This window comes from Neofelis nebulosa, chromosome 5, assembly GCF_028018385.1.
Source record: "Neofelis nebulosa isolate mNeoNeb1 chromosome 5, mNeoNeb1.pri, whole genome shotgun sequence".
Taxonomy (NCBI): Eukaryota; Metazoa; Chordata; class Mammalia; order Carnivora; family Felidae; genus Neofelis; species Neofelis nebulosa.
In genome coordinates this window covers 141,732,525-141,745,548 of record NC_080786.1, presented here as the reverse complement: position 1 = coordinate 141,745,548, position 13,024 = coordinate 141,732,525, and the positions used below count along the sequence as shown (strand labels likewise).

Genomic DNA, 13,024 nt, shown 5'->3' with positions numbered 1-13,024 from the left:
AGTAAGCCTGATTTTGAGATGGTTGAGGCTCTGACATTTCAGCTTCAGAGCTTGGGAGAAAACCAGGGAGAGCATCAAAATCCTAGAGGAAAGACAAACAAACAAACAAACACATCTTTCTCAAAAGACTAGACTGATACCAAGAAACCATATTGTAAAATCCTTTTACTTTGCTTATAGGAAATGACTCAGACTTCCATGCAAAGCCCTTTCATTCATAGTTAATAGAAATGGTTCTACTATTTTTCTGCACGACTTTTCTAGGCCGCTAACAGTTTAAAGCAATAAAATGGTCATCATGGCAGGGGCCAGGGGGAACTTCTGGCAGGTAAACTGAGAGCAAGAAGGGATATCATTTGACAATGAAGGAGAAACCAAAAAAGCTGTAAAATGTAGCCCTAAAACATTAAAAGCTCAGAGGTCTGGTACCTTTTGCCAAAAGGTCAAAAATGGTATCATATCACCATAATCCCCGAAGGTACCTCTATGTTTCCATGTGATCCAATGATCGATGCTCAGAAAAAAATGATTTGCTCTATAGGAAGATTAAGTTGATTAAATTGTGACACTAATATAAAGGCAGCAAAGCCAAGGATATGCTCTCACAAAATTTATACAATTTTTAGATGGTGTCTAAAGAGTTCCTTGTCTGGAAAATCTATTCATGGATAAAGAGCTCATCCGTCTCCTTCCCACCGGTGCTAGAGAAATGAGGTCTTAAAGCTCAGTTAAATTCCCATGATTTGATTTGTTTTTAAAATTATTAGCCATAAGTAGCTGGACATTTGTAGCACTCTCCCACTGCCAAATTTAAATTCATTAATACTGAGTGTTTCCTGATTTCATTCCAACAAGAAGTATGTAACAATTAGGTTATGGTTGAAAAGTCAACACGCACAGGCTAAAATAACTGGACTGCTGATTTGTGATTCAGAAAAGGAGAAGCCACGTCTCAGGGGCACTTCCCCACCAGCCTCGCCAAGATACTTGTAAACGTTCTGCAGTGTTTATACGACTTAGCTCTATGCAAGCTGGCGAGGACTGTGATCCCCCAAAATCAAGGGTAAGCACTGGCAGAGAAATTGTGCGGTGAAAGCAGGTTGCTGAATTTCTTTTCTCAAAGGCTAATAACCGTGAAGCCAAAAACGATAGCTGTGTCCACTATATCCTGAAGTCCGCGGTGCCAGGTGATGAGGAAGGCCACGCCCCAAACAGGTGCAGCTCAAGAGGACCCTTGACACAGGCTGCTAAGAAAAATCTAGAGACAACTTTGAAATATTAACATGGGACATACTTAAAGAGCTAAGTTTACAGCCATCTACTAAACGCAGAACTTTGGAGATAAAATGGTTTAGAGAACCAGTTCTCTGAATCCAGTGTAGACTATGACGCTAATAACAAGATCTTAACATTCAGTTTTTAAGGCAACACTCATAAAACTCCAGGCCCATCATGACAGTATCTTGATTTTCACAGCAAATGTATTCTTTAAAAAGAGTCTGCAAATAAGGACATATTTAAAGGACTGGTATTTTTAAACAGCTATGCTTCACCCTGTAACAAGGAGACTTTTTCATCTAATTTCCTCGGCGTAACATTTGCTAAACAGTGCACTTCAAGCTTGTGACGGTGTCACCAACAGATCCCTGGAATTGCCTTTGGTTAGCGACAATGGTCTGTGCCTTGTCAATGGCCTCAAGGTGTCTCTGTCACCTGGCCCGTAATACATCACTTCCTCTTCTACTGCTAGCCATTCAAATAAACACCTATAAACGTTGGGGTCCAAGTGCCCCTATGCATCAGCACTCCTGTATCCCTTGGGTAAATTCCTAGCAGTGCTATTGCTGGGTCATAGGGTAGATCTGTTTTTAATTTTTTGAGGAACCTCCACACTGTTTTCCGGAGCGGCTGCACCAGTTTGCATTCCCACCAACAGTATTGATGGGGGATGGGAGGGAGGGGAGGGTGGGTGATGGGCATTGAGGAGGGCACCTGTTGGGATGAGCACTGAGTGTTGTATGGAAACCAATTTGACAATAAATTTCATAATTAAAAAAAGATATGAAAGGCCAAAATAACTTCAAGACCATTTTATAGGTTTATGAAGAATAAACATACATTTTAAATCTATATAAAAAAAATAAACACCTAAAAGAACTATGAGTTGCCAGGGAGATATGCTTGCAAGTGAAAGGGGACAAGTTTCATTGGGAATATTCATTGATTTCTGATATACCATGGGTATTCGGACCGATGCTTAATTTCATGCCTGTGCTATTGGAAAGGAAGAGAAAACAGAGAAATTACCATCGTGCTAGAAACAGAGAAGAAAATATGAAAAGAATAGAGAACAACCACATTTGATCTGATGATTTTCATTAATCATTGAAATGAAAGACAAAACAGTGCTGGAAATCAGATAGAAAAAAGCCAGAGATCTTTCTACTCCATTTCCTGGAGGCATGGCCGACCTGGCATCCCCCTTAACGTTCTCTGTGGCCATGGAGAGACTACCACCGTCTTTCCTTTAATAGCTCATCGCGAATCTCTGCCTTTTACATTTTTTAATTTTTCATCTTTAAAGCATTTAATTGAACAGGGCTGGTAAAAACGAATATGCAATATGGACACATTTCTGTTGCCTTTCTTCTAGAAACTATCCATTCTTCTATGGAGAAAATGTGAACACAAAGGGGAAAAAAAGGAAGCAGGGAGGAAAAGAAAAAAACAATTTGGCAATTTGTGGAAGAGAGCCCAGCATAGCCCAGATAGGATTTCAGACTAGGATAAGTTGAAAAATACGGGAAATAGATGGGAAGAAGTGGTTGAGTATAAAAGTCAAACACATTAAGAAAAGTCAACCGTAGATGGTTGCTTTTAGAGGTCAATGCAAATGATGCCGAAAGATTGACAGATACCCTCTTTCGCTCTTCCTCCAAATTATACACATTTTTAGAAAAATGGACAATGTATATCCAACCCACTGTGATTGAGGTTTTAAATATTGTATACCGTGCGATTCAGAATCAGGCTCTAGGCTGACTTCTTTTTTATTGTTGTTCAAGCATTCCATTTGGTAGAGGTGTCCGTACCTATTTTATATTGCAAAAGGACATAATTAAGCATATAGATGAAACTGATAGACTGTATGTTTCAGGACACACAGAAACTAATGCAGCAACAAATCCTGATGAGAACACCGGAATAATAAATTAATGGCAATTCTGAAATAAATCATTTTATTTTAAGCAAGAAGTCATCCCCAGGTGACTTTTAAGGGAAAACCATAGAACTGAGATACCATATTTTTTTTTTAATTTTTTTTATGGTTTATTTATTTTTGAGACAGAGACAGACAGAGTGTGAGTGGGGGAGGGGCAGAGAGAGAGCGAGACACAGACTCTGAAGCAGGCTCCCAGGCTCCGAGCGGTCAGCACAGAGCCCAACGTGGGGCTCGAACTCACCAACCGCGAGATCATGACCTGAGCTGAAGTCGGACACTTACCCGACTGAGCCACCCAGGCGCCCCTGAGACACCATATTTTTAATAACAAAGCAAATGTGTTATTCATTTTTAAAATTTACCCTTTGGGCGTGAAACCAATGTAACATCATGTGTCAACTTTACTCCACACAAAACAAAACAAAACTTAACACTTGGGTATTAAGCTTTTTAAAGAGACACCACATCCCAAAGTCTCCTTGTTAGAAGTTGATTTCAAATTGAATTCTATGTTTCTTTTTGCTCACCATCTCCTAGCCAGGTGAAAAGACGTCGGTGACTGCAAGCCCACAAAGAAGTGGTAAATTATTTTGGCTCAAGACGAACAAAGTTCACCCAGGCCACATGTATCCACACACGTTAAAGGCTCCCCTGCCTAATCCTTAGTTACGCAGTCTTACAGTTCTGTGCTTTTCAGTAAAATAAAAAAATTTCTTGAAACAGCACTTTTGAAGAATCGGAAAGTATTCTTGCTGTCTCAGACGTTTGTTGACAGTTCTTGTAACATCAGCCACCTGTCAAGCATTCCCTGGTTTATACAATGTTCTCTTCTCATGTAGCAATGAAGGTAACGCTTTTCATAGAATTCTCAGTGCCTAGTCTTACTGTCTTCCAAACAAAGCTTGGTGAGGTTTGACTATCATTCTTTCCTATTGACTTGATGTTGATGTTTTTCTTTTAACTCGATGTTTTTCTCCCAGAGTTCTCTTTGGCTGGATGCTTATTTTTAATGCTTTTTCTGGCTTGCCTTCAGAAGCTTTACCTCTTCAAACGTTCTGGCTCGGAAACTAAATAGGAACTCTGTTCTTTATTCATTTTCATATAATGCTTCCATCAGATTGACGAATTCTAAGGTATTCACTTTGAAGAAACTTGACCGTGGTTGTGAAAACATTTGCAGTATACTTAAAATGTGCTGAACTGTTCCTTTTCTCAGTGGAAAGTAGGATTGAAATGTGATTTTCTTTTGTTAAGTGAGAAGAATGACTTGAATGTGTCTAAAATTGTTAAATAATGTTGAGCATAGAGTCAGCTGTCATTGTTTTGTAAATTTTCGGTCACCCTTTATATTTCTGTTAGTTAATTTTATGCTTACAGTGTCCTAGTGAGGAGAGAAGCATTCCACAGAGCTTGAAAATTAGGGAAAGCTTAACTGGCCTTGGTCAAGAATACTCAGCCACTTCGTGTTTTGCCAGAAATAGACTTTAGACCAGGTGTTTCTACCATTAGGCAGGGTATCCACCATTTAAAAGATTCCTCCACGAGCCTGCCCGGTCAGCAATAAAAGCTAGAAATCTATCCACATGCTAAGCAGAGGCGAGAAGGAATATGATGAGGAAGGCAGGCTCTGAGCATAAACCCCTAATAGCTACATGACCTTGGGTCAGTGTCCTGTGTTTTCATTTCTCAGTTTTCTTATCTGTAAAATAAAGAAAATATTAGAATTTGCCTCAAAGAGTTCTTGTGAGGATTAAGTAAGCAAGTACATTTAAAGACGTGAGGGGGTGCTTGGGTGGCTCAGTCGGTTAAGCATCTGACTTCGGCTCAGGTCATGATCTCGTGGTCCGTGGGTTCAAGCCCCGCGTCGGGCTCTGTGCCGACAGCTCAGAGCCCGGAGCCTGCTTCGGATTCTGTGTCTCCCTCTTCTCTCTGCTCCTCCCCCGCTCGTGCTCTGTCTCCCTCTCTCTCTCTCTCAAAAATAAATAAACCTTAAAAAAGTTAAGAAAGAAGTGAGAATAGTGTAAATATTTGTTACGTTTAGTACTATTAATAATCAGCGAGCAAATCCTAAAATCAAGTAAACAAAAACGTGCAGAAACCGATGGGTAATGGGCATGCTCCTGTAGGCCCAGAGACAATTCATGGTGCTAACTCACTGAGCAGGGATACTTACGGGAAGCTTTTGAGGGGAGGGGAGGCGTGCATCAGCTCATGAGTTCACATTGCCTGCATGTATGCCCACTTCTACGGATTCCCCAGCGTCACTCCTTGATGCTTGTCACAGTACTATGTAAGGAGAGTACCAACTTATTTGTGTGACACGCTTCAAGCACCCAACAGCTACTAGGTGCATCCAAGACTAGACCCAAATGGGAGACAAAGAAGAAGAATTAAAAGAAGGGCTTTGTCCCAAATTTTCAAAGATTAGGTCTTGTCTTTGCCCACTGCTCCTTTATTCTGTGGCTCTTGAGTGCTCTGTAGTTAAAATTAACATAAGTCTAGAAGAAATGCTTCATTTCTTTTATTTTCTTCACTTTTGGGGGAGACGTGAAGGCGTAGATCTGGGTCGTTTTCGTGTTTTCCCCGTATCTAGTACGTTTGCTGGGACATCGTAGGTGCTGACCAAATGTTTGTTGATGTAGTGAATGAATGAGGTCTCCCCTTGTAATTATTTACGGAATTAATGGAGAGGGACGTGGATGGGCACATGAGGAAGACCTAGGCTGACAGTGGAGAAGGGTATAAACAGAGCGCATGGACAAATTCTGTTTCTCAGAGTTGTAAATGCTCGTTTATTAGTATTGTTTTTGCTGCTGCCGTTGTCGTTGTGTCCATTGTCTTTTTTCCTCCAGGTCCGTCCCGATTTCCTCTCACCCCTCAGCACAGCGGCTGTTCTTACAGCTCATTATTACAAAATAATTTCACTTGATCATCCCCCAGTCATCGTCACAGATGCCCCAGAGCACGTACGTGGCCCGTGAAAATCCGGGAGGTAGTTAGTTGGTGAATGCAGAGAGGCGCCTGCGTCCCTCTCCTGTGGAGCCCCTGCCCCCGGGCATCAGCCTGCAGACGTGTGGCCGGCTTATGCTCCCACACCAGCTGGAGCGCTGCGTTTTCAGACCCATGAGTTGCGTAGGTAGAGAAGCCTAAACACAGAGCAGCGGTCAATCTCGGTTTTTCTTTCAGGTAACTGCTTGCTAGATCTACCACGCCAACAGATATCGGGCCCTGAGGAGCTCCCCGGACAGACGTATGATGCCACCCAGCAGTGCAACCTGACGTTCGGCCCTGAGTACTCGGTGTGCCCCGGCATGGATGTGTGCACGCGCCTGTGGTGTGCCGTGGTCCGCCAGGGCCAGATGGTGTGTCTGACCAAGAAGCTGCCAGCCGTGGAAGGGACGCCATGTGGGAAAGGGAGGATTTGCCTGCAGGGCAAGTGTGTGGACAAGACCAAGAAAAAATATTATTCAGTAAGTGATTTTGTCACGCAATGCCTGGGGACGCAGGATCTGAAGAACATTCCGGTGACATGTGTGCGTGCTATCACCAGAAGGCTTTATTTCCTAGTGAAGGTATTTTTCCTTGAAAGGCTCAAGGGGAGCATTTGCTCAGTCTCCTCCGCTTTTCAAGGTCCCGAGGAGAGTGTTGATGTACACACAGGCACAGTGCTTGTCTTTAAAGACTGTCACACAACCACGCATTCTCAGATGCCCCGACAGCAGCCAGAGCTCTTCGCCCGTTCCTTCCGCAAAGGAGTTTATAGCGTTCTTCCCTGCGGCCCCTCTCATCTTCCTGCTGCAGTTGCCAGAGTCGTAGACCCCTAGGGCGTCAGAACAGAGCTAATCATTCCCTGTGGTGCAGTTAACACGTGGCGTGAGTGTGTGGGGGTGTGGGTGCTCTTCGATATCCGTCATATTTCCTCTCGACAGACAAGGACTCCAGGCTTATCAGGAACTAAGCCAAACTCACGTCAAATACGGTTATGCATGTGACAGGGGATCTGCTTCAGATGGGATGCGTGATGTCAACAAAGGAATGCAGAACTTAGGTGCTAAAGAGGGAGAAAAACATAAATACGATCAGCCATGCCAGGCATCGTGCAAAGGCCTCAGCGGCGTATAGCTTGCTAAAAATGCAGAATCAGAGCTGACAAAAAGTTAGCTGTAGGGCCGTGGTTATTGACGGAAATGGGCAGTATCAGAAGGCCTAGAGGAACCAGGAGTGATCCTTGCAGTGTGCTCAATACTGACAGGGAAACATTCAGATCCTAGTGCCACGGAATGGCAGGGAGCAGAAAAGAGGAATTGCTTAGAATTGGAATTGCACTGTCATTCCAGAACGTCCAATATCTGTGACCATGCCCAACTCAGGGAAAATTTACACCTGGGATGCGGTTTCCAATATGTCATTGAATGCAGAGGATTTCCAAATGTACGTCTTGAATGTTTTTCTCCTTTCTGAGTTAGAAATATCTTCTATTTTCTCTTTCAGACATCAAGCCATGGCAACTGGGGATCCTGGGGGCCCTGGGGCCAGTGTTCTCGCTCGTGTGGGGGAGGAGTGCAGTTTGCCTATCGCCATTGCAATAACCCCGCACCCAGAAACAGTGGTCGCTACTGCACAGGGAAGAGGGCCATCTACCGTTCCTGCAGCGTCACACCCTGCCCACCCAATGGTACGCTGCTCCCAAGTGTCAGCAACCCACCATGTGCCACTTGTAACCTGTATTCTAGCAGTAATAAATAAAGGAGGCGAGAGAAATAGACTATTAATCTTGTACTTCACGGTTCCACCAGTGTGCGAATTAATAACAGATGCATGAGTGATTTTTAAATGGTTATTAAAAGCAACTCGGTATTCAGAGAGTAGGAAGAAAATAATGGTTGTTTTCAACTCCATGTACAGATAAAACCCTTCCACCCTTGTGTGTCAAGAGGCTCGCAAAGAAAGAAGTTTGCGCCTTCTCCTGAAAATTATTTAAAAGCACAAGATTATGTCTCAGGTTCAGAGTAGGTAAAGTAATCACATGACCTGTTTGTTTTTTAGGGAAATCTTTCCGTCACGAACAGTGTGAGGCCAAAAATGGATATCAGTCTGATGCGAAAGGAGTCAAGACATTTGTGGAATGGGTCCCCAAATATTCAGGTGTCCTGCTGGGGGATGTGTGCAAACTGACCTGCAGAGCTAAGGGGACTGGTTACTACGTGGTGTTTTCTCCAAAGGTAATTGCCCACCGCCTGTCTGGAAGCAGTCGAGCCTTGCTGGAGATTATTTGGTAGAATAAAACCTAGAGCTACCAAATATAAACAGTCATTATTCCTGGGGTGGCTAGATTTTGGAGGGTTTTCTTTTCATCTCTAGAAGGTCTATGTTCTCAAACCTTAACACAAAGAACAAGAAATTATTCTGTACAAACAAAACAAGTCAATATTTCAAAAGCTACTTTTGAAAAGCGTAGCTCTCCGTCAGGGAAGGTGTGGTTTGACTTTAACTTCAAAATAAGCATGAAAACAACTAGAATTTCCGAGGTATGTTTGTATGGGGAACTGAAAGCAAGAAAGTTTTCTATTTTTTCCATTGTTTAATTAAGAATTCCTTTGGCGGGGCACCTTGGGTGGCTCAGTCGGTTAAGCGTCTGACTTGGGCTCAGGTCATGGTCTCGCGGCTTGTGAGTTCGAGCCCCGTGTCGGGCTCTGTGCTGACAGCTCAGAGCCTGGAGGCCACTTCAGATTCTATGTCTCCCTCTCTGTCTGCCCCTCTCCCGTTCATACTCTGTCTCTCTCAAAAATAAGTAAACATTTTTAAAAATTAAAAAAAAAAATTCCTTTGGTGATTCATGAAGGTCGGTTTCAAGATCATCATCTCTGACCCAGACTGTTAAATGTCTTACACCCATAATATGAATTCATATCCCTATAGTTAGACGCGTTATGATATATGTGCATGAAATTATCCCTCATTTATCACAGGAAAGCATTTGCTAAGTTACTAACAGTTTTATTTCTCACAGTGAATGGTATGCAACAATTTAAAACACTGTTTAATTTGTAAACAGGTGCTGCATTTAAAACTACCTCTGAAATTGGCCTTCAGATATGTGTGACATATTACTGAAAACAGAAGTTAACATCCACCTTAAGTCATTTTGAAAATACTTTCTCTTTTCATTGTAAAATAATACATTTTCGGGGTGCCTGGGTGGCTCAGTCGGTTGAGCGTCTGACTTCGGCTCAGGTCATGATCTCACGGTTCGTGGGCTCGAGCCCCGCGTCGGGCTCTGTGCTGGCAGCTCGGAGCCTGGAGCCTGCTTCGAATTCTGTGTCTCCCTCTCTCTCTGCTCTTCCCCCGCTCATGCTCTGTCTCTCTCTCTCTCTTTCAAAAAATAAATAAAAAAGAATTTAAAAAATTTTAAGAAAAAAAATAATAATACAATTTCATTTAAAAACTGACAAAGAAATAAGATCACCTGGAAATGCCACCATCTGGAGACCTATGAGTCTGTTGAAGTATACCCCACTTCACTTTGCACACATATACACACTCACATACTCACACACATATATGAAAATAGTAGTAGATACCCAAATGCAAAATACAAGTTTATTTATACATATGACTACATGTGCTATTTATATACACTCACATGCACAAACCACAAAGTGCATATTCATACTATTTTATAGCTAGTTTTTAAAATACATACTATTTTTGGGTATGATTCCTTCATTCCAAATGTATTCAGTATCTTCTAGTAAGTACTTTGCTCTGACTTCCCCAGACTCCTTTTCTGCACTCATATATTTGTGTCTATTTCAATATCTGACGGTTCAACACACGATAGGGCATGCTTTTCAACCACAAGGAGGTTTGGATGTCAAGTGTAGACTTTCAAATGCATCACTAGAGTAACAATTATGCCACCAAGAAGGATCTCTGCCATCTTTTTTTTTTTTTTAAACTTTGTAAAATGTTTATTTATTACTGAGAAACAGAGAGAGACAGAGCATGAGTATGGGAGGGGCAGACCAGAATCCGAAGCAGGCTCCAGGCTCTGAGCTGTCAGCACAGAGCCCAGGGCGGGGCTTGAACCCACAAACCGCCAGATCGTGACCTGAGCTGCAGTCAGATGCCCAACCGACCGAGCCACCCAGGCGCCCCAGATCTGTGCCATCTTGAGCTTGCTCATTTTCCGCACAAGGGACACGTCCCACGTGCGAAGTGTAACGATCGTTTCTAGCAATGTAAAAAGGCGAGACGATACCTTGGGAACATGCTCGGGATACAGAAAGGGAGAGGATGACCTTGGGTCTCCCGGCGCATTTGGAATTAGGCTCAAGAGAGAAAGTGCATAACTGAGATTTATCTCAGATCTTCCTTCTGCCAATATGTCGAGGATGTTTCGGTTAGATACTCCTGGGAACTATGCTTTTTCGGTTGTTTGTTCATTTTTCGATGTACCGTCCCGATCAAACCCAAAACTCAACATTAGGACTTGCTCTCTTACCGTGCAAACCAAACCACCTGCGCACAAGTATCTCCCGCCGCTAACGTGAGCCTCGTTATTCAGGTGACGGATGGGACCGAATGCAGGCCGTACAGTAACTCCGTGTGTGTCCGGGGGAAGTGTGTCCGGACTGGCTGTGACGGCATCATCGGCTCCAGGCTGCAGTATGACAAGTGCGCAGTGTGCGGGGGAGACAACTCCAGTTGCACCAAGGTGGTCGGGACCTTCAATAAAAAAAGGTGAGGGGGTAGAACCCTTGCCCTTACGTGCATGGGACAAAGCTTTAGCCTTGAGAAACCGAAAGGGTGACTCATGTTACGTCACGAGCCATCCGTGGAGGGGTCCAGCATGGCTCCAGTAACACAGGGTCCACTTGAGAACCGGGGAGGGAGAGGAGAAAGCTCTGGTTGCAGAGCCGAAGCTCCTGGTGCCTCTGGTGGCAAATAAACCGCAATGGCTCTGATCAGGGTCAAGGTCTTGCCGAGTGGGAACACCCAGAAGGAAAAGTCGGTGGGGTCCCCGCTAGCCATCTCGCTATTTCTGAAGCATCTCTTATTTCCGAAGCATAATTTAGGGAAGGATGGCCAGTTTGCATCATAATGATTTCACTTTACAAAGGATTTTTCATTAGGCTGTAATTTTCTTGAGAAGACCTGTAAGTTAATGGCGGTGATGGAGACAGCAATCCCATTTTATAGTGACCTCTGCAGGTTTAAATCTTCTCTATAAAGAAATATATGCAGTAACGTCTGCTTCCTGTCATGGTCCTTGATTATGCTTTTGTTTTAAGTATGTAAATGTATAAAGTATCCAGTTTTGGGGGGGTGTCTGAGGGGCTCAGTCCGTTCAACGCCCAACTCTTGGTTCCGGCTCAGGTCCTGATCTCATGGTTGGTGGGTTCGAGTCCCGCATCGGGCTGCATACTGATGGTGCAGAGCCTGCTCGGGATTCTCTCTCTCTCTGCCTCTCTCTCTGTCTCGGCGCCTTCCCTGCTCACTCTCTCTCTATCAAAATAAATAAATAAACTTAAAAAAATGATAAAAATAAAGTACCCAATTTTTGGCATGAAATATTATGTTATCAGCTAGGAGGAGGGAGCAGGCTAAAAAGTCTGCTGGAATGCAGGATTGTCTTTCCCCTTTGTCAAACCACTCTTTCGCTGAGTAGTGTTGGCCCGGTACGCATACATTCTTGATGTGTGTGCTGTATTGTCTTTACCGGCAGGTAATATGCAAACCCGATTAACAATAGGATTTATTAAAATAGTCACATGCCATGTTATTATGCACCGCTGGAAATTATCTTTGATATAGTAAAAAAAAATTGTATGTCTGCAGAATCTATTCTGAGTTAAAAGATGCATTACTAATCTTATTTGCTAGCGATTCGTCGGGACTGTATCGAGCCATCTCTGTAAAATACCCTGCGTGTCAATTAATGAGGAAACTGGGACTCTGAAAGTGTAGGGCTTATCTAATTTTGCACGGTTGTTAATGCTAAAGCAAAGGCTATGCCTTAGGTCATAAGATGAGAAGGCTATCTTGTTTAAAAAAAAAAAAAAGGAATGGGGAAGGGAAGAAGTTCAGGAATCAAATAAGAAATAAAATACCTTATGTACTATATGCTATGCATTTTTCCTACATAAGCTTAGAAGCCACTATTTTAGGTGCTAAATTTAGCATTTTGTCTCTGTATTGACAACCAATGTTTGCATGTTTCTTGTCCCATGAAAAGATGAAGAAATTCATGGTAGCGACGAGTGGTGGTGACAGAGCAGCTTGTCAGTTGATTTAACCAAGATTATATTGTGTGATATGACCGTTGAACTATTCCAGATAAATTACCTTGGTCAAATGTGACATATGAGAAAGGACATTGATCTTGGAGCTGAAATCTTGGCAGTCAAGCCTTGACTCAGTGACGAACATCATGTGATCTTTGAAGGGTCGCTTTTATTTATTTATTTTTTTACTATCAGAGTTCTTTTTTTTTTTAATGTTTACTTATTTTGGGGAAAGAGAGAGACAGAGACGGAGCATGAGCGGGGAAGGGGCAAAGTGAGAGGGAGACACAGAATCTGAAGCAGGGGCCAAGCTCTGAGCTGTCAGCACAGAGCCCGATAGGGGCTCGAACTCACGATCTGTGAGATCATGACCTGAGCCGACGTCGGATGCTTAACCGCCTGAGCCACCCAGGCACCCCTACAATCAGAATTCTTGAGAGTAGAATGGAATTAATAGTAATTATCTTGCAAGTTAATATTGTTGTATGCATCAGAGGAGATGATGCATATTAAA

At 43.0% G+C, this 13,024-nt stretch overlaps 1 protein-coding gene across 2 annotated transcripts in view; it reads left to right on the top strand.

Annotated features, from left to right (window-relative positions):
* The window catches only part of ADAMTS5 (ADAM metallopeptidase with thrombospondin type 1 motif 5), a 45,711-nt gene that overhangs the window by 29,441 nt on the left and 3,246 nt on the right, over positions 1 to 13,024 (top strand). For both annotated transcript variants that reach the window (XM_058731811.1, XM_058731810.1), the window contains 4 exons: positions 6,410 to 6,693; positions 7,715 to 7,898; positions 8,270 to 8,445; positions 10,791 to 10,966. In XM_058731811.1, coding sequence (XP_058587794.1) covers positions 6,410 to 6,693; positions 7,715 to 7,898; positions 8,270 to 8,445; positions 10,791 to 10,966 — 820 coding nt within the window. The remainder of the gene's footprint in view (positions 1 to 6,409; positions 6,694 to 7,714; positions 7,899 to 8,269; positions 8,446 to 10,790; positions 10,967 to 13,024) is intronic.